Source organism: Notolepis coatsorum (assembly GCF_963971535.1).
Source record: "Notolepis coatsorum genome assembly, chromosome: 2".
Taxonomy (NCBI): Eukaryota; Metazoa; Chordata; class Actinopteri; order Aulopiformes; family Paralepididae; genus Notolepis; species Notolepis coatsorum.
The window spans coordinates 204,856,657-204,878,437 of record NC_140166.1 but is presented as its reverse complement, the minus strand read 5'-3'; the positions used below and the strand labels follow the sequence as shown (position 1 = coordinate 204,878,437).

The 21,781-nt window shown below is 43.9% G+C and overlaps 2 protein-coding genes across 3 annotated transcripts in view; one reads left to right on the top strand and one right to left on the bottom strand.

Annotated features, from left to right (window-relative positions):
- The window catches only part of rubcn (rubicon autophagy regulator), a 39,624-nt gene extending 33,976 nt beyond the window's left edge, over positions 1-5,648 (top strand). For both annotated transcript variants that reach the window (XM_084308696.1, XM_084308695.1), the window contains one exon: positions 3,257-5,648. In XM_084308696.1, coding sequence (XP_084164822.1) covers positions 3,257-3,405 — 149 coding nt within the window. In that variant the 3' untranslated portion in view covers positions 3,406-5,648. The remainder of the gene's footprint in view (positions 1-3,256) is intronic.
- Positions 5,649-8,059: 2,411 nt separating this feature from the next.
- LOC311223705 (uncharacterized protein) overlaps positions 8,060-21,781 on the bottom strand; it is a gene marked incomplete at both ends in the record, with an annotated part of 55,518 nt that continues 41,796 nt past the window's right edge. The window contains 3 exons of the mRNA XM_084308477.1: positions 8,060-8,274; positions 16,884-17,174; positions 20,012-20,222. Of these exons, the coding sequence (XP_084164603.1) occupies positions 8,060-8,274; positions 16,884-17,174; positions 20,012-20,222 (717 nt within the window). The remainder of the gene's footprint in view (positions 8,275-16,883; positions 17,175-20,011; positions 20,223-21,781) is intronic.

Here is a 21,781-nt window from a genome sequence, read left to right as displayed (position 1 = left end):
TGGAGGAACAGGTGGAGGGCGGAGGAGGAGGAGTAGGGAGAGAGGAGGGGAGAGGACGTTTGAGCATCCCAGGGATCGGGAAGCTAACCAAGGCTTTCTCTAAAGGGGAAGTGGAGGATGAAGGGAACGTGAAAGAGGTGGAGGAAGGAGGATGTGAGAGAGGATCGATTAAGAAAGGAAAGGGTGGAGAGGAGGCTGAGATGCCGGGCGACGAAGGTGAGGACGGAAGTGAGGCGAAGGCCGCGGCGGCTGTAGTGGGAAAGCGGGAGACCAGCACGTTCAGAGCCCCGAGGTTCCCAGGTCTCAAGGCACTGAAGCCGCCTAAGTTGATGAATATTTTCTCTAGAGAAAAGGACAAGAAAGCGAGTGATGGGAGCGGGGAAGTAAAAGGGGAGGTGGACGTGGAGGAGGCGGGGCAAGAGGCGGGGTTAGAGGCGGCCCAAGAGGCGGGGTTAGAGGCAGGGCACGAGGCAGGGCAAGAGGCAGGGCAAGAGGCAGGGCAAGAGGCAGTGATAGAAACCCAGACGGACTGGAGAGCCCGCAAAACCCGCAAGGCCAGGAGACTAACCAGAGGCTGTAAACGCAGGGAGAGCGCAGGGAATGAAGAGAGAACGGAGGTAAAGATCAATGAAAGGGAGATGAGCGCTGAGAGAGAAAAAGAGAGTGAACAGGAGAAGGCCGCCGGCCACGGTCCTTTATTTCAGAGCAGAGAAAGAGAAGGAGACAGTGTTGCTGGAGGGGAAGAAACTGGAAAGGAGTGTAGCAACAAGAGCTGTGAAACGATGAAGGACCAAGAGACGGTTAGGAGCGGTAGCTTCTCCCTGCCCTTCTGGATTCATTCCAAATGGAAAGCAATTCCCGGTGTGGGAAATGACAGAGAAAAAGCCAAGGAATTACCTAAGTAAATGGACTGCATTCATATAGCGTTTTTATCCGAAGCGCTTTACAACTCATGCCTCACGTTTCGTTGACCCATTCACTCTCACACCGACGGCGGAGGCGACCATGCAAGGTGCCGACCTGCTCATCGGGAGCAGTTAGGGGTTAAGTGTCTTGCTCAAGGACACTTCGACACGCTGCCAGGAGGAGCCGGAATCTAACCGGGAACCTTCCGATTGCCAGGCGACCACTCTACCTCCTGAGCCACATAACCAACAATAGACCTAAACACCAATATTTTATTGATCAAACAAAGATCAATATTTGATGGACCTGATGGACATTGAGAAGCAATAGCCTCTCTGTGTCTTATAGCCTGTGTGTTGATAGAAAGGGGCCACAGTGGCGTTGGAACTGCACATGTAAACGTCAGATTGGTTTTACATTGCTTTAAATTCACATGGGGTTCACAGTCGATTTTAGTTTTACACGTTTGTCACATTTGCCAGTCTTACATTTCAAGCACTTGTTTGTTCATTGTGTCTCTCCTTCTTCCATCTCGACTTTCTTTCACCTTTTTCACGATCTTGGTGTTACTATCTTTATGAGGACATGGGGTATTTTTCTTCCTCCTTTCTCTCGTTTGGCGCTTCGATGGTCTTGGTTCTGTTGGTGTCCTGGTGAACGGGTACTTTCTCCCGGTGGATGTTGCCGGTGGTGGCGTGTTTTTCATGGGATTTGCATGTGGTGGTCGGTGTGATGAGCTTGACGGCGCTGTAGCTCTAAGGTGGCATTTTGTCTGCTGTCCTGCATGCTGTCCTTTCTATTCCTGCTGGTCTCTCTCTCTGATCTCAAGTGCTGGTCTCTTGCCATTGTATCCTATAAAGGACGCATCGTTTCTGATTCTGAAGACTGTGTTTTATCATTCCCATGTTGGGGGCTTGTAAAAGTAGACCAAAGTACATGTCATTAATGAAAGTTGCCAAAGTCAAGTTAATGTGTGCCATGTTCATGGATCAGTTTAGGCATGTGCAATGTTAGCCTGCTGCTATGCTCCCTCACCTGTGAGAGTTTTAAAGTAGCACTGTGTTCATTTAGATTTTATTTATATGATTTTATTAGTTAACATTTTTTTTATCAGTTATGGAGGCTATAATGTTATTTATGTTTTTTTTTTTTTTACTCTTTTTTTTTTTTTGTATTATAATTTCTTTGACGCAAGTCTGCCTACAGTAATGTAAAGGTCACATATTATGGAAAACTCACTTTACATTTACATCTCTGATACTAACACACTGTGAAGATAAGATAAGAAGATAAGATGACCCAGTCAGATAGGTCAGAAGACAACAACCCATTCAGATTGGCCTCTCTCCGTCACGTGGCTCATCAGCACTGTGGCCCTTGACTTGTAACGGTTATCTGAAATATGTTTCTGACAACATTTTACGCAAGAAATAAGATCTGCAACGCCGAGTTTGACAGTTTGATCTGAATTCCGTGAGCCAGGCCTGACGGAGCTCACATGCCGTTCCAGCTCGTTCGCCTTTTAAAGCCACAGACACAGAAGCAGCCTGTTGGGGAACGGGACTGAAACAGAGGCCTATAGAGGCACGCTGGAATGCATAATCTGAGTGGTATTTTCAGGAAAAACTCAGATCTATATTAACTTGTTGAAAAGAAGTATAATATGTGACCTTTTTAAGCTTCATCTGCGTGTGAACGTGAAATAAACACCATTTGGACATTTCAACCCCTTTGTCATTTCATTAATCATTACCTCTGTACGATGTAGAGATACTCTAATGCTGGCTAAGCATTACACTCGTAGGTTTCACAACAGCCTCGTTGAGACGTGCAACAGGTTTCGGTGCATTATGAAGGATCGGCTTTCATTAGAGATGTGTCTGAACTGGTCAGAGCGGTGCTCCCAGGTCCCACGGTGTCGTGCTACTGTCCTCCCGTCTTCTGCCTTCCCACTTTCAAACGGTCTCTTTTATAGGATGGTTTTACCCCTCCCCCTTCGTCTTCCTAGAGTGTGATTGGCTCTCCCTTGTTGAGGCATCACTGCACCTCTGTTAGGAGATGTTGTCAAACCGGTTAACATTGCCGAGAGCCGTCTCACTGTTTGGTTAGTTGGGCGGTAGTTAGCAGAGAGAAACGTACGTCCTTAAAGCGCTCGGTTGTTGATACATCTCTGCTTTTCTTGTCTGCAATTGTCTTTTAGATGTTAAGCATCAGAGATATGGAATTTCCTACCATACTTACCATACATACTTAGTTACCATACTGATCTGGTGATTTGCTATGTCCTGAATTACACTGTCACGTTTGCCTTCCATTGACTCTTGTTTTTTTCTTGTTTATTCCCCCCCAGAGTGCCACGCTTGTTACCATCGCAACTGTTTCCGGTCGGGTAAGGACTGCCCTCGGTGCCAGCGACTGGCGGAGCGGAGGGAGAGGATGGCGCGCAAGAACATGGAGGAACAGGAAGACAAGGAGGAGGACGAGGGAGGCGGGAGTTAGCACGGAAGGGCGACCAATGGGGATGGAGGAGAAAGAGAAGAGCACAACACGACGATGATTGTAGTGACTGTTCAGTCGCCCTCCCACACATACTTCAGCTAATCAGACCTCTCTTCTCCTCTCCTCTTCTCAGAGGTGCAGCTTGTAGCTACTGCTTCCAAGTGATGGCTTAAAGTTATATTTCACTTTAGTAGAACTTGTCAAATATCAGCAGACCTCTATATCTAAAGTCATCTACTAGTAAGCTAGCGACCACTGCTGTCCCTGTTGTCACACTGGCAACGCCACCATTCTTCCCTGGTGTCAGGCTCCATTACATAAAATTTGAGGACCTAGTCTAAATATAATACTTCTGAAGTATAACAAACTATACAGCGATATTATTCTGTGCAATATATATTTTCCAAATGTCCCTTTTTTTTCTTTTTTTTACCTAAGGACCTATTTCTCACTTGAGGTGTAGTTTGACCAACTGTCAAACAACTGACCAACGTTACGTAACCATGGGTGACCATGTCAAATGCCACAACAAGCGCATACTTTTGACTCCAAATTGTCAGCTTTATGGATGTCTGCACAGCATCAGTTTGTTTACACTTCAGAAGTAGGCTATTTAGACTAGGTCCCCAAAATGAATGGAAGTGAATGAGGAGCCGGATACCTGTTGACAACGGACAACAGGGGCAGCGGTGGTCGCTTTCTTACTCTTGATGCACAGTGCATCAAGAAACTCCATTAGTTCTACTAAAGTGAAACATCCCTTTGAGAGTTTTTCATAACCTACAATGGCAGGATTCTTGCTTTGAATTTCAATGCCTAATACAGTAAATACTTGGGCTTTTTTTTTTTGCTATTTCTTTGTGCAGATATTGGAACAATCCTGCCCTTTTTGTCAGGAATAGATCATTTTAAATAGAAGGTATTAAATATTTAACAAATCCCTTTAAATACACCTCTCCCCGCCGTCCTGTTTTAAGCTATTTTAGCCAAGCCTCTGTGCCTCTTGTGACCAACGTGCTGGTGGAGTGTTGACTGCTGCCTTGGAAACTGCAATAGAGTTTGGAATGACAGGACATAGAAAAAATGAATTTCTTAGCCAGCGTTGCACGAGTGTTGCAAATATTTTTTTACATGACGCAGCGAAGGCACCATGTTTGTGCTGCTTTCTATGTTTGTATGTTTGTATGTTTGCACCTCATTAACAGGTTTGAGTGAATATGGTTCTTAGAGAGAGAGTGTGTGCGAGTGTGTGCGTGTGTGTGAGTGTGTGTACGTACATGTATTCTGTACGCACAAATATTTTGCACCAGCCTAATCGGGCACTTAATATTTCTAATTAGTCTTTTATTCTTGTGTTATGAATAAGAGCGACGTGTCAAGAGATTTATCTTTTATTTAATTGCACTGATGTGTTCTGTCGTTGGGGAGGTCGAACGTCACTGTTGGGGCTTTTGGTCCAAAATACTCTGTTAAAGCATCGGGTTTGACCTTTCAGGATTCCTATCGTTATTAGGTTCCTTCCGCTTGGTTGGAACGACTGCATCTTACATGGATTATTTGACTTTCATAGGAACCGGTGTTAAGAGTTCTAACACCATGCTTTTGTCGGTTCATCGGAACATGTGCTGGAAACAGAAAAAAGGACAAAGTTAGTGACCACAGGGTTTGTGACCTGATCATTCGACTGTGGTCCCATCCTTCCTTTAAACCGAGCACATTCAGAATCGCCTCAAACAAAACGCAAGCTTGGCTGTGCTTATTACGAGCTGGCTGTGCTTAATACGGGCCGACTGCTTATTACGAGCTGGCTGTGCTTATTACGAGCCGGCTGTGCTTATTACGAGCTGGCTGTGCTTATTACGAGCTGGCACGCCTCAGCCGTAGAGTGTAGCGTCTCAATACTATATCATAGAAATCATTATAGATTAAGTATTCTATGCCCGAAGACCGACTAGAAGCGGTAGACACAATGACTCGATCCATTTCTGTGTTCATTTTTAACAAGGCTGCTTAAAAAAAACTAAAAACTAAAAAAAAACACTGTATTCTAACAATTGCCTCTACTTGATTCTACTGAAAGCCTCCCCAACTTAGCAGTCTCTTTGTTAATGAGCTGCCTTGTGTAACATGCAGGCGTGTGGAGTTATATGTGCACTACAGAGGAAAATGTCTATTGTTATAAATACTATTATTATTCCTCTTAATTTACCTTTTTGTTCTGTAAGTATGATGACAATAAAATACTGGCCAGACTGTTGATATGTGTCTCTGTGGGTCTTTGTGTTTGGAATGCTAGCTCGAGGTTTCCTTTTAACAAGCAATTATGTCTTCATTTTTTTAAAGGCAGACGGAATGGAGTCAAAAAGAAGACAAAACTCACTTTAACAGACGAGATCTCAAGTCCTGTCACTGTTTTACATTTTATTATTGTATCAAGAGCTGCTGGTGTGCTGCAGTAGATAATTAGGGTACATACCCAACAAGAGAGACTGCAGTTACATTGTTCACTTAGAGGATAGTATACAGGTCAATGATAATTCCTGCTAAGATAAAAATGGCCATACAGTATCTTTAAGAAAGTCTAATTAGTTTTTTTTACTTCAGTTTTCAACCCTCAGTCCAAATGACATCTATCAGTAACTGCAACCATCATCTCCACTCTGACATTAATGCAGGGATATTGTGGTTTTTACATACAGTCGTCAACATATTTCAGATAAGCCGTTTCTCCATTCTTAACAGACCTTGGTCAAACAATATTTGCAAATTATTAGCCTAATTGTGTTTGTTTTAATCTAAGTTGAGTAACTGATGGACGATTGGATGGTGTCTGATATAACTGTTTGGTACTCTTTTTTTTTTTTTTTTTTTTTTTTTTTCTTTTTCCCCCTCCATTTTTCCTCCGATTTTCTCCCATCCCAATGTTAGTCGTATGCCAATTCCCAGTCCCTTCCTGGTCGCTGCGCACTTACCCCCCACAGTCAGATCATCTGGGAGAGTGGAGGCTACCACGTGCTTCCTCCGACACACGTCCAGCCAATCACCGCTTCTTTTCACCTGGCAGCGCGGATTCTCATCGAGAGGGCGTAGCGTGTGGGAGGATCACACTATCCCCCTCAAGTCCTATCCGCGCTTAGCAGGCGCCCCGACCGAACTGTAGGAGTCGCTGTTTACAACGACCCGGACCCACCCCGCCAGCTTCTCCCACCCTCTAATACAGCCAATTGTATTAGTGCAGACGGCCAGCCAAGCTGGTGACAACCCCGGAGCTGTGAGCTGGATTCGAACAGGCGAATCCAGCTCACAGCTCCGGGGTTGGTGACGAACGCAATCTCCGCTCGGCCACCTAACCGCCCCACTGTTTGGTACTCTTAACAGGGTAAGAATATTTTTTAGGAGTGGTCTTTTTTTATTTAGTTATATATGTACAGGGGAGAAGAGACTTTTTTTTTTTTTATCAACTTTTTTCTCCCCATTTTTTTTTTCTCCCATCCCAATTTCGTATTATCCAATTCTTCCCTCCCCTGTCTCGAACGTTGCTAGACCATGCCTCCCACTGGTCGGCTGCAATGTGGACGAAGCCTTGCATCACGTGTCCCCTCTGGTACACGAGGAGGCAGCCGTCGCATCTTTTCACCTGTACAGCGCGATCTCTGGCGAGGAGTCACGTGTGGGAGGCTCACGCTGCCCCCGATACTTCCTGATTCTGCTGTACAGGCGCACCAACCGACCTGTAGGAGTCGCTGTCCACAACGTCCGATCCCCACCCACCGGCTTTCCCACCCCCTAATACTGCCAATTGTATTAGTATTAACGACCAGCCAAGCCGGAAGCAACGCAGAGAGCTGGGCTCGAACCCAGCATCTCCTGCGTTAGTGGCGAGCGCCTTGCCCACTGCGCCACTCAGCCGCACGGAGAAGAGAACATTTGACCCCACAGCCTGCTGTTGTACTTGGATTTATGCTTTTCCCAATAAATACAACTTAAAAAAGAATAATAATTTTGGAAAATACTATCTGACCCAGGTCTGTTCATCAAGGCCGTTCCCCTGTCCACCCCCAACCGTTCCCCTCTCCACCCCCAACCGTTCCCCTGTCCATCCCCAACCGTTCCCCTGTCCACCCCCAACCGTTCCCCTCTCCACCCCCAACCGTTCCCCTGTCCACCCCCAACCGTTCCCCTGTCCACCCCCAACCGTTCCCCTGTCCACCCCCAACCGTTCCACTGTCCACCCCCAACCCCTCCCCTGTCCACCCCCAACCGTTCCCATGTCCACCCCAATTCTTCCCCTGTTCCCTTTAAGTCTGTCTGTCCACCCAAACCGTTCCCTTTACGTCTGTCTGTCCACCCCAACAGTTCCCCCTGTCCACCCCAACAGTTCTCCCTGTCCACCCCCAACTCTTCCCTCGTTCCCTTTACGTCTGTCTGTCCACCCCAACAGTTCCCCCTGTCCACCCCAACAGTTCCCCCTGTCCACCCCCAACTCTTCCCTCGTTCCCTTTACGTCCGTCTGTCCACCCCAACCGTTCCCTTTACATGTGCCTGTCGAGTCGACCCCCAACCGTTCCCCTGTCCACCCCAACCGTTCCCCTGTCCACCCCAACCGTTCCCCTGTCCACCCCAACCGTTCCCCTGTCCACCCCAACCGCTCCCTTTACGTCTGGTTGATCCAGATGCACCACATGCAGATGATGACCATGGCGTAGCAGGTGATGAGCAGCAGGTAGATGCGGAATAGCAGGAAGTCCAGGATGTAGCCCACATGGCACCACTGGTGCTGCAGCTCGCCCTCCTTCTGCAGGGAGGTCAGGTGGGCGCGCAGCTCGCTCAGGTCCTGGCAGATCTGTCTCAGCTCCGGCACAGCAAGCTCTGTGGCCACAGGACCTGACACGGAGAGGTGGGAGACAAGGGTTGGGTTGGACATTTACAGGGGCCAGTTTCGAATTGCAGTCTCCCGTAGGTGCTCTTTGAGAGTGGTTTTGAAAGTGGGTAGTGATTCACATTCCTTTACAGCTTTGGGTAGGGCGTTCCACATTGATGTGGCATAATTGTGAAACGTGTTTAGCCCCTTGTTTGAGCCGAATCTGGGTTTAACATGATTTGTGGAGCTCCCTCTGGTGTTGTGGTCATGGTATTCACTGACCTTTGGGAAGTATTTTGACATGTACATGGGTACCTTAGTGGTGTAGTGTATCTTGTAGACCAGGCCCATTGCAAGTTGCTGTACTCTGTCGTCTACTCTAAGCCATCCTAGGTTGTCAAAGTGGGCAGGGTGAGGTGGGTTCTAGGAGTAAGATCAATCAGTAGTCTGACCAGTTTTTGTGATGTTTGTAATTTTGTTTTTAGCGCCTTTGAGGTGCTTTGGTACCATGAGGAACAAGCATAGTCGTAGTATCCTTGAATGAGTGCTCCTGCCAGAGTCTTCAGGGTATTCTTGTTTACCAGAGAGGAGATCCGGTACAAGAATCTAGTACTACATTTGCATAAATTAGTAACAGTAACGGTCCTAGTATGCTTCCTTGTGGAACACCACAGCTCACTGGGAGGGGGGGGGGATAGAGTACCGTTTACCTCCACCATCTGTTCTCTCCCCTCCAGGTAGAATTGCATCCAGCTCACTGATAGACTATCAAAACCAATTGCTTTTAGCTTGTTAATCAGAATGGAGTGATTGACAGTGTCGAAGGCCTTTTGTAGGTCCAGCATGACCATGCCGCAGTATTTGCCCGCATCCTCCTCTTGTTTGATGTGGTCGTTCAAATAGAGAAGGCATGTGTCAGTGGAGTGTGATTTTCTGAAGCCAGATTGGAATTCGTAGATTAGATTTTTTTTCGTGAGGTACTTTTCGACCTGTTTGTATAAAAAAATGTCTGTGCCGTGTTGGTGTGAATGGTGTGTGAGTGTGAAGCAGGGCGTTGCTGAAAAAGAGCATCCTTGCTTAAAGAACCTACCCTGGTAAAAGGTTACTTTATTATTAGTGTGGGTGACCTGGCGAAGCCAGGTTGCAACCACACTATAGTAATCTATACTCTTTTTATTCTTTATTCTTTATTCCGCCGATTTTGCCAACAAAACTCCTGCCAGAGCGTTCGCGCCCCATACACGTGAAAGGTATCAAAACGACCGGCTTGCAAAAACTCGAGTGCCTATTACTTTTCGGAAAGTTTCACCTCACCGTTTGGCTACGAATCGACTTTAAACAGGAACATTTCGGTCCCATTGGGAATGAATGGCAAGTTAGAGTGGGGGAGGTGAAATAATTTTTTTTCCACCACCTTGGGTAAATTGCGACAGTGATCTCAATTTTGGACGTAGAAAAAAAAAAGACATCAAAACGATGACACGACTGTCGCCTCGCTCACAAAAGAAAAATAAATGGAATTGGACATTTCTATCTCAACTGATGACCATTTCTTTGAAAGTTATCCTCCCCATAGACACCAATGTATTCCCACTCTAAGAAAAGGCTGGTTTTATCGCTTTTCCCCCCTTGTGTTCTGATCGTCACCCGGGCCACAATTGTCGACGGAATGCCACAATATCGCACGCAACCTTTCACATACCCCTTGAAGTGCTCATCTGAAAGTAAAAACGCTTCATCTCTTATCGTTTGCTTTTAATCATCGTGAGAATGCAGTCATGCGTCTGCCCTCATTGAAATACATAGGATCGAAAGTGCAAGTCATTCGTGCCTAATTAGGTAACAGGTGTGTGGCTCATGGCTCATAGCTCATGGCTACAGCTGACCTGCCAATGACCTCTCATGGAGTTAACCCTTAATCGCCCCTCTGTGTAGCAGTACTGAATTGCTTGACAGCGCCCTCTGTCTTGCGGGTTGTGTCATTGTACTCAGTAGGGATGTCCTCTTTCATTGGGGGATATCCTCTTTCACGCCCCCTTAGGCCACACCCCCTCAGTGTATCTCTTGAACCGTTTGTCGTCGAGACTTGCGGGTTGTGCCATTGGACTCGGTAGGGATATCCTCTTTCATTGGTCGATGTTGACCACTCCCCCGATCCTTAGACCATGCCCCCTTAGGCCACACCCCCTCAGTGTATCTCTTGAACTGTTTGTCATCGAGACTTGCGGGTTGTGCCATTGGACTCGGTAGGGATATCCTCTTTCATTGGTCAATGTTGACCACTCCCCCGATCCTTAGACCACGCCCGCTTAGGACACACCCCCTTAGTCCAGAACATTTAAAAAAACTCAGAAAAGTTTTTTAATAAGTTATTTAAAAAAAAATATATATCATAAAAAAAAAAAAAAAAAATCCCGAAACTCAGAAAAGTTTTTTAATACGTTTTCTTTTATATATATATATATTTTTTTTCATAGATTTTTTTTGACGCATCATCATCATCATCAAACCTTTATTTGAATAGATGCAAAAGTCAAAAAAGTTGTTTTTCAGAGCCTGGAGCTCAACACTTAGTCTGATTTCTAAAAAGGGGGCCAGTACTCCAGATCCGACCACCCTGGACCACTTTCCCCGAAATGGGACTGAAAAACAACTTTTTTGACTTTTTTTGTGAAAAATAAAAAATATATAAAAAAAACGTATTTAAAAACGTTTGAGTTTTTAAAAAATTTCGGGAGGTTGTGCCATTGTACTCAGTAGGGATGTCCTCTTTCATTGGTCTATGTTGACCATGCCCATAGTTTGGCTCCTCCCCCTTTTGTATCTTTTGAACCGTTTGTCATAGAGACTCGCGAGAGACCCTCTCCCGTTGGCCGGCGGTGCACAGGCGTCACCCACACTTTCACAATTTCCCCCGCGCTGAATTGTCTAGTTATTATTATTATATATATATTTTTTTTATTATTATTATTAACACTTTGATCGCCATGGTTAAATTCATAATTTACCATCCCTAGCCAGCTCTATTTGTCTATGGAGAAGTTCCCCTTCTTTGCAGGGCTATAACTTTTTAAATTCTATTGCTAAATTGACATTATTATGGCCCATTCAATGTCCTATATCTATTGTTCAGGGTGTAGCAACGTTATACTTTTTCTCACATATTCATACTAAAATATGGTCTAAAGTATAAGTATGTTTTTATCGTGGGGCGGCTAGGTGGTGTAGTGGGCAAGGCACTCGCCACCAGTGTGGAGACGCTAGGATTCGCGTGTTCGAATCCAGCTCTCCACATTGTTTTTCAGTTTGGCTGGTCGTCCGCAGTAATACACATTGGCCGTATTACGGGGAGGGAAAACTGAAGGGTGGGGATCGAACGTTGTGAACAAGCGACTCCTACAAGTCGGTTGGTGCGCCTGCGCAGTAGAATCAGGAAGTGTCGGGGGCAGCGTGAGCCTCCCACGCGTTACTCCTCGACACTGAGAGATCGAGCTGCGCAGGTGAAAAGATGCGACTGCTGTTACCTCAAGTACCGGAGGGGACTTGTGCTATGTATGACTTAGTCCACATTGCAGCCGGCTTGTGGGAGGCAAGAAACAGCGTTCGTGACAGGGGAGGGTTGAATTGGATGATACGAAATTGGGATGGGAGAAAATATGGAAAAATGGGAGAAAAAGTGGATCAAAAAAAAAAAGTATGTTTTTATCGTTTTCAGCTTTCTCCAGAACTTGATTTATAGCCCCAAATGCATTATATTGATGATCAAATACAGTTTGGTAGCGATCGGTGCCAGAAAAAAAATTTCAACTGGAGGTACTTCTAGAAGTTACTACGTATCATCTGATGTTGACCGGATGGGCGGGGGGTTGTTTATAATTCCGTGGGCAACGTTATATCATTCATCTAGTGTGGGTCATATGGTCATCAGAGCAGTTAGTAAAGAACACGTTGGAAAATAACGCTGGATCTTACCGTATCTTCCTCGCGCCGTTGGACGATCAGCTTGGAGTAGACAGTTTTCAATTATGGGATGTTGATCTAGATGAACCATTTCCAGGTTGTATAATACTATATACATCCAAATAACGTTGTTTATTGAGTTAGGTCGAGCGATTGATTATCCAGTGTGTCGAGATGGAGTCCGGCTAACGATCGCGAGTGCCCGGACGATGAGCACTTCCTGTTTGGCGCGTCACTTCCTGTTGGCCGATCTGCCGATCGGCCACCAGATGGCGCTCTTGAACCGTTAGACAGTTGAGTGGAGCTCAGCAGTATATCTCAGGTCCCCGGAGGAGAAATATGATTTCGATCACAGATTTTTGAAATATTGATATCAAAGACGTGTTACGGCGTCTTCGGCAGAATGAGCATGGCGGGGAAAGACGAGTTCCAGCGTTTTCGGCGATTAAAGTGTTTTATTGTTTTTCTCCAGGCAGTCCGGCAGAGAGAGAGAGGAAGTATGGGAGGCCGCGTTGCACCGCAGCGCTGTACATGGTGCGCCACCCTGGCACCCGATTATTATAATTTTTAAGTGAAACAGGTTTGTATCTGATCATTAAAACTGTGTAACACAAGGGGCGGCTACATGGCGTAGTGGGCAAGGCGCTCGCCACGAATGACGGAGACGCTGGGCTTGCCTGTTCGAGCCCACATTGCTTTCAGTTTAGCTGGTCGTTCATACTAATACACATTGGCCGTATTAGGGGGTGGGAAACTGATGGGTGGGGATCGGGCGTTGTGGACAGCGACTCCTACAGGTCGGTTGGTGCGCCTGCGCAGTAGAATCAGGAAGTGTCGGGGGCAGCGTGAGCCTCCCACGCGTTACTCCTTGCCACTGAGAGATTGAGCTGCGCAGGTGAAAAGATGCGACTGCTGTTACCTCAAGTACCGGAGGGGACTTGTGCTATGTATGACTTAATCCACATTGCAGCCGGCTTGTGGGAGGCAAGAAACAGCGTTTGTGACAGGGGAGGGTTGAATTGGATGATACGAAATTGGGATGGGAGAAAATATAGAAAATGGGAGAAAAAGTGGATAAAAAAAAAAAAAAAAACTGTGTAAGACATTTTAATTTAACCAGAGAAGATTTACTGAGAAATGTATAGACTGCTATAGTACACATTCAAACCAGGGTTCTGTCCAGTAGAATTATTCTATTGGCAGCTCAACTGGAGTGGTTAGTTGGTTTAAAGATGCAAATTCTATACTTGCACAAACCGCAACATGGTTTCAGATTAATAGGCTTTCATTAACGTTCGTCACCAACCCCGGAGCTGTGAGCTGGATTCGCCTGTTCGAATCCAGCTCACAGCTCCGGGGTTGTCACCAGCTTGGCTGGCCGTTCACACTAATACAATTGGCTGTATTAGAGGGTGGGAGAAGCTGGCGGGGTGGGTCCGGGTCGTTGTAAACAGCGACTCCTACAGTTCGGTCGGGGCGCCTGCTAAGCGCGGATGGGACCTGAGTGGGATAGTGTGATCCTTCCACACGCTACGCCCTCTCGGAGAATATCCGCGCTGCCAGGTGAAAAGAAGCGGTTGATTGGCTGGACGTGTGTCGGAGGAAGCACGTGATAGCCTCCACTCTCCCAGATGATCTGACTGTGGGGGGTAAGTGCGCAGCGACCAGGAAGGGGATTGGGAATTGGCATAACGACTAACATTGGGATGGGAGAAAATCGGAGGAAAAATGGAGGGGGAAAAAGATATATATAAAAAAAAAGGCTTTCATTAAATATTAATAAATCGAATTATATGATTTTCAGAAATAAAAATATTCTAAACAGGACTCTAAATGACATATTAATGATATTGAAATTAAACAGGTGTCACATGCTAAATTATTAGGTGTCATTGTTGATGAAGGCCTTACATGGAAAAATCATATTGAGCTAGTTTGTAAAAAAGTTATGAAATCATATGGCATTATTAGAAGGATTTCTTCTCTTGTAAATAGCTCCTGTCTTTTGACACTTTATTATAGTTTGATATACCCATATTTATCATATTGTAATATTATTTGGGCCAGTACTTTTCCTACTTCTCTGCATAAACCTTTTATATTGCTAAAGAAATTCACAAGGTAGGGGCGGCTACGTGGCGCAGTGGGCAAGGCGCTCGCAACGAATGCTGGAGACTAGGCTCGAACCTCCTGTTCGAGCCCCGCTCTCCACATTGCTTTCAGTTTAGCTGGTCGTCCACAGTAATACACATTGGCCGTATTACGGGGAGGGAAACTGAAGGGTGGGGATTGGGCGTTGTGGACAGCGACTCCTACAGGTCGGTTGGTGCGCCTGCGCAGTAGAATCAAGAAGCGACGGGGGCGGGGCCCCTCCAAAGCCCAGACCCTCAACGCTGAAAGATCGAGCTGCGCAGGTGAAAAGATGCGACGGCTGTTACCTCAAGTATCGGAGGGGACTCGTGCTATAGTATGACTTAGTCCACATTGCAGCCGGCTTGTGGGAGGCAAGAAACAACGTTCAAAGACAGGGGAGGGTTGAATTGGATGATATGAAAATTGGGATGGGAGAAAAATAGAAAATGGGAGAAAAAGTGGATAAAAAAAAAAGAAATTCACAAGGCTTGCCACTACTTCTAATCACCATGAACCATCTGCTCCTCTTTTTAAGCAACTTAAAATACTAGCAATCTTTGATATTAATGTATACCAGATATGAATTTTTATGTTTAACTGCACTTTTAATTTAGATTTATTTCCTATTGTTTTCCATATTTTTTTCATATCAAACTCCAGTATTCATTCATATCCAACAAGGCAATCAAACAATATTCATCCTAATTTCTTCCGCACATCATTAGGTCAGTTCAGTATAAGATTTAGAGGTCCTATACTATTTGGAATTCAAAACCCTCCATAATAAAAATTTGCTCATCTATTTCATCACTCAAATCCAAGCTTAAATATACATTATTAAATGAATAGTTTCAATCTCATAAAACCATTAACGTCACTTTGTTTTACAGTTTCATGTTAATTTGTTTAGACTAATTATTAATGTTGTTGTTTTTGTTATTATTATTATTATTATTATTATTATTATTATTATTATTATTATTATTATTATTATTATTATTACTTTGATTATTATTGTTATCATTATTATTATCTTATTATTATCTTAATATTATGAAAATTGTTTTATGAACTTATTTCACTTGACTTTTGTTCTTGTTTATTTTTAATGAGTTGAGGCCCCGTATAGGCCCATCTGGGTCTCTTGCCTCTACTCTGCACCTTTATATACTTCCTGTCATGGTCAATGTTTTTACTGTTTTGTTGAAATGGTGCGAAATAAATAAAAAATAAAAAAGGTAACGTTAACATTGAGCAGGTCAAGGTGTTGTTGTTTTGGCAGTTGGTCTACAGTACGTTTAATGTGGGCCACAGTTATAATTATGTTGTTCTTAAACTGTTGTACCATGATTATATCAGTACTTTGTGTTTTTTGTTTATGTTGCTGGTGTTGCTCTTATTTTTATAAGGGATTATGGTTATCTCCAACCAATGTGCCTAGACAGATGTACGGTGAGATGCTCGATTTATCTTAGACCTTGCCCCTCCCTACCTGTCCGACCTCCTCCACCGTCACACGCCCACCCGTCGCCTTAGGTCTGCAGATGCCAACCTCCTAACACCTCCCACGACCATGGCTCCGGACCTGGGGGCGACAGGGCCTTTGCTGCTGCTGCCCCCTCCCTCTGGAATGCCCTCCCCAGCATTATCCGTGATGCAAACACCCTGACATCTTTTAAATCAGCCCTCAAAACCCACCTTTTCAATTCTGTCGGTTTTATTTGATTTTGTCATGTATTATTTTTGTTCTGTTTTTGTTCTGTTTTTTTGTTTGGCCATCGTTTTGTCTCTCCTACCCATGTAAAGCGTCTTTGAGCACCTGGAAAAGCGCTATATAAGATAGATGTATTATTATTATTATTATTATTATTATTATTATTATTATTATTATTATTATTATTATTATTAGTCACTCTGGGTATATTTTGTATTTTTTTGTAGTTTGTTGTTGGAAAAAAAAGAAATTGGAAATAAAAAGTTGTTACAGTCCAACAGTACATATAGTTCACTTAATATGCTCCACTAATTTCCATGGCCGAAAGGAACAGGGAGAAGACAATTCTTATTGTACCAGCCCCACACACATAGTACACTGATAGACTAAGTGCAATGTTTACCAAACCAAACAAAATACTTATTTTGCAGAAATGGAAACATCAACACAATTAAATTAACATAAATAAATACATTTTGTTTATCTATCAGTTAAATTGCATATTTAGGTTCATTCATTTATACACACACACACATTTATCTATATATTTATATAATGTATTATTCTATATTATACTTCTATATACTATACAATATAATTGTATTATTTTTATTTTATTATAATATGATAGGAAGGTAAATACTATTTATACTACACTGTATTATATTGTATACAGTATTATACAATATTTTAATATATTATTATTCTATGTTAAGCTGCTATATACTATATTACTATACTCATAGCCTATACTGTATTCAGCAGCAACAACAATGAATCTGGTGAATTCTCCTGCTCTCTCACCCCCACTGCCGGGTGGGTTCTGGGCAGATGCGTTGGCAGCTGGTTGGACGATCCGTGGACCTGAACCGTTGTCCGGCCCGTCAGATTTGCCGTCGTCCCGGGGCTCGGAGGGCTGTGGGGTCTCCTCGTCCGGCCAGCGGTAGCAGATGATGGTGCCGATGTGCTTCAGGACGACCACCCGGACCCAGCGGGGCACCTCTCGGTACTTCATGGAGCTGTGGTGCAGCACGTTGGTGATGACGACCGTCTCCAGGAGGCTGATCACCATGAGGGCCAGGCACACCGAGAAGTAGATACCTGCCAGAGGAGGAGACATAGCTCATTCCCCCCCGACACTCAACTAACCGCCTCGGACAGTCCTTCATACCAGCGGCCATCAGGCTCCACAACAGTGGGCAGCGACAGCGACTGCTACCAGACATTGACCTGGGACTTATAGGAACCCAAGGAGGACAACCTACACTACCTTAGGCTTACTGCACCCTATGTGGATACTGTGATACTGTGATACTGTGAATAATGTATATTTCAGTGGATACCGTGATACTGTGAATAATGTATACTCAGTAGATAGTAAATTATAACACTACCTCATGCATACTGCACCTTATGTGACACTGTGAATAATGTGAATATTCCTCAGCTAGTCAGATAGTAAATTATATTGACCATATTGATCAAATTGTTTACACTGCCTGTGTTGTTTTTTACTACCTGTATACTGTGTTGTTTTACTACCTGTACCCCCCCCCCCTCCCCCCATGCTGCTATGATGCCTGAATTTCCCCAAGGGGATCAATAAAGGAATATCTTATCTTATCTTATCTTATCAACAGAGTTCCCCAGGCCATCAGGATGCTCAATGACTCTATGTAACAACCCATCATCTACACTCATATTGCACACACATCCACATGCACACACTCACTTTAAACAAACACTCACCTTGACACTCACTTTAGACACTTTAACACTACATTATATTTATCTATCTATTAAAGAGATTTGCACTACATTCATACCTCATTTGCATTTGCACCTTACCTTAAAGTGTTGTACCTCATTGTCCGCATTTGTACCTCATTGTCTGCATTTGTACTCATTGTACTTAGATTGTACTTAGGTTGTACTTTAGATTGTATATTGTATTGTGTATTGTATATTGTATATTCCTCTTTTACTTACCTTTTTACTTACTTTTTTACTGTATGAAGCACACTCTCAGGGGCTCATACAGAACCAAGCATTTCACCGTAAAGTACATGTATTTTATATGTGACAAATAATAAACAAACATGAAACTTGAAAATTCCACTTCAGTGTAAAGTATATGGGACATACTGACGTGTCCTGGTACCAAAAACATTGTTGATATGTCAGGTTTTGTGGATTTAGATGAAGGACCCATGTTTCACCTGGCATTTGGCCACCTGGTGTGACTTGGATGAGAAGATTTATCTTCAGGATAAACAGATCTTTCTGGGACTATTGATCATATGTCTCATTGCACTGCATATATATATAACGGTTGTGACATCGTCACCTTAAACTTTGATGCCCCGAGGGAGTTTTTAACCCGGGTCTCCCACGCCTCGGGCAACAGCACAGGCCGCTATACCAAGAAGTGAACTCACTGCTTTGTAACGTGTCTGTGTCTTTTGCGGATGAGAGTGAGTTTAACCCATAGCACTGCTACTCACCCCAGTCACTTCACAACATCTGAAGTCCTTCGTGACTGCACTTCGCGTTACCATCCGTTACATATATATATATTTGAATATATATATATTCATATATAACCCCTCTATATACTTACTTATACATCTGCATATAACCCTTAACTCTATATGATAACATGTACAAAGGCTGTATATACCATATATATATATTTATTCTCACCACATATATATTTATCCACACCTGTCTGTATTTACCTGCACATAGTCCTTCTACATATCTGTAGATACTATATCTATATATGTACATATCCTACTCTTACTAGTTATGCTGCTGGCCAGTATGAGCACTACACTACAGTATGAGCACTACACTACAGTATGAGCACTACACTCAGTAGTATTAATTTGTATATTTTGTACCCAGTTTAACTCTTTATGCGCCAAACCCGACTATACTCAGGTTTTGATTATTTGATCTTTTTCCTCTGATCCCCATTCTAACCACTCGCGCGGACCTCCCTGTATCTCCCTTGCACCGCTGCCTACGTTAAAATTGCAATGACGATCGAATCCTGCCAGGTGGCAGTATCGCCTACCTTTTGAACTGGGATAGTTTAGTGTGGAGCCACTTTTTTTTTTTTGCAAGAACTCCTCCCCCTCAGAGGAAATCAGGACAGAGCGATCACTCTGAGATTTTATCGCCTCAAACCTATTCCCCGTATACACGAGTACACATATACACGAGTAATCGTGATCGCGATGGGATCACTGGGATTATTCTTTTTGGAGTACCTTCTGGCTAAGGTAAGGTCTATTATATGTCTATTTTACCAAACCTAAAACATGTTTTTGTACCGATCACAGTGTCGTATTTTACCGGACCTAAAACATGCTTTTGGTAACAATCGCAGTTTTGAGTTAAAACGACCCCCCCCCCCCCCCCCCCTTGATGATTTTGTGAAGACACATATGTACATGGTATATACCTTTGATTTGGAAGTATTTCGAGTTTCAGGCAAGCAACCCGAACGATTTGGCCATAATGCATATAACGCGTCATATCTCGCGACCCATTATTTTGGAAAGGGGCGATGTTTAGGGTGTAATAGCGCACAAACTACAGTATGTAGAAATGAACTGGTTCGTCAATGTTGGACTATAAACAATGCCTGTCAAATGAGCCATACTATTGTCTCCATAGCTATAATCCAGAACACACGATGGGTCCGCAAACATCGCTAAAATGGTCAAAATGGCGCCATTGAGTAAAGAAAACAGTGTGGCGGTCAATGAGTTAATCACCTGTACATTGTATATCGCTGTTGCACTTTACTGCTACATTTGCACTCTGGTTGGATGACAAACTGTATGGTCGTACTGTACTTATGCTGTATAATGACAATAAATTTGAATATAATATAATCTAATTGTAAACTGTGTCATTCCACCTCTGACCTATGATGGGCGTGCCATTAGCTGTACTGGGAAGCAGGTCGTTCATGATGAGCAGGAAGACCGTGTAGCCCAGGATGAGGGTCATCTTGAAGGAGGCGCGGTCCACACTGTGCGGCGGCAGGTAGAAGGACAGGATGTCTATGATCATGAGGAAGGAGCTGGGGATGAGCAGGTTGACCACGTAGAGCCACGGACGCCGCTTGATCACCACCTAGTGGGCAGGCCAGGGAGGTACATGTGTTTCTAACAATGTATGCAAGCCATTTAGTGATGTACAATAGGATATAATTAAATAAACAAGGACTTATTGTGGCTCAAAAGTGGGTCTGAGCAGATAGTTGAATGTAAATGATACACTGTAGGCAATTTTGCTGGCAATGTAGATGGGCAAGTTGGGCAACTCTACAGGCAACAAAGTGAGATGCAGCATCAGAAATCTATTCAGATGTTTCCTGGCAGCAAGATGTTTCTATTTAATGAAAGCAACAGTGCTGAGACAAGTCCTCTGGCGATGTTACCATTTAGAGTGGCCCCAAAAGTTGCTCAATATGTCATTACCTTTAGGGAGATGATAGACTGGGCAACATATGGCAACACTAGAGCAAGGTTGCCCAAGGAAATGTCCTAATACTTTTGCACTGATTCAATGGGCACCTCTTGTTACCCAGATATATGTGATTTCATATTTCTGTCTTACTAAGGCTTTATTTTATATTTTTGTCTTACTAAGGCTTTATTTCATATTTTGTCATACTAAGGCTTTATTTTATATTTTGTCTTACTACGGCTTTATTTCATATATTCTTGTCTTACTAAGGATTTATTTAATATTTTGTCTTACTAACATGCACGGCTGTCTGCTGCTCATGTGGGGCTGTGGTTGGTCTTTCTTTTATGTTATTTATGTAAGCCTGGGTGTTGTGAAGGATCAGATTAAACCGAATATATATATTTATTTATGGATATATATTTAATAGTATTTGTATATCGTTTGATATCCCCTGTATATTCCTTGTACAATATGCACTGAATATCCCTTTAGTCTACTAAACAGCCCATAATAGTTTCATTCTACCATTGGACGAGAACCTGGCGCCAGCAGCCATACCCCTAGGTTCAAGTTCAATCGTGTCGACCAACATGTCGTGGCAAGCCCGGTTCCGCGTAGGAATACGTCTGGCGAAATACGAATGGTACTATTTGTTCACAGCGCATATATATATGGCGCAAGTAAAGTAGAACTTTCTTTTAGTCCATTAGTTCTTTACCCTCCAACCGAGTAACAGACGCGAAGCCTCACCCACGACGCACGTGTGGTGCAGTAAGGCCTACTTGGCCTCAGAATAGGCATTGAGATATCGTGTGGATTAATAGTTGAATTGTCATAGTTTGGCACTATACCGTCGAGTTGGACGTATTTCTATTAAGCTAATAATAGTCTATTATGTATGGTGCATCGTTCGGTTAGAGTTATAAAGTGAGCAGCACCCCCATCGTTCCTGACGTTATCTGGAGTCTTAACCAGGCTGGGCAGACCACTTGTGGTGCTTGCATCCGAGGAGCTCCGGGCCAGGACGAGTGGACCTGTACATTGGATTACTTTACCCGGACGACGGCGAGCCTTCCACGGCTTGGATTATCTACATGCTTTGGGTGCTTTGATTATTCCATGGATAACGGCCAACACTGCTGAGTGTTGGAACTACCCCCCGGAGAGGAGTCCAGGTGAGACGGCGCTCTACACCAGTGAGGTCGCCTCACGTCTCTCCG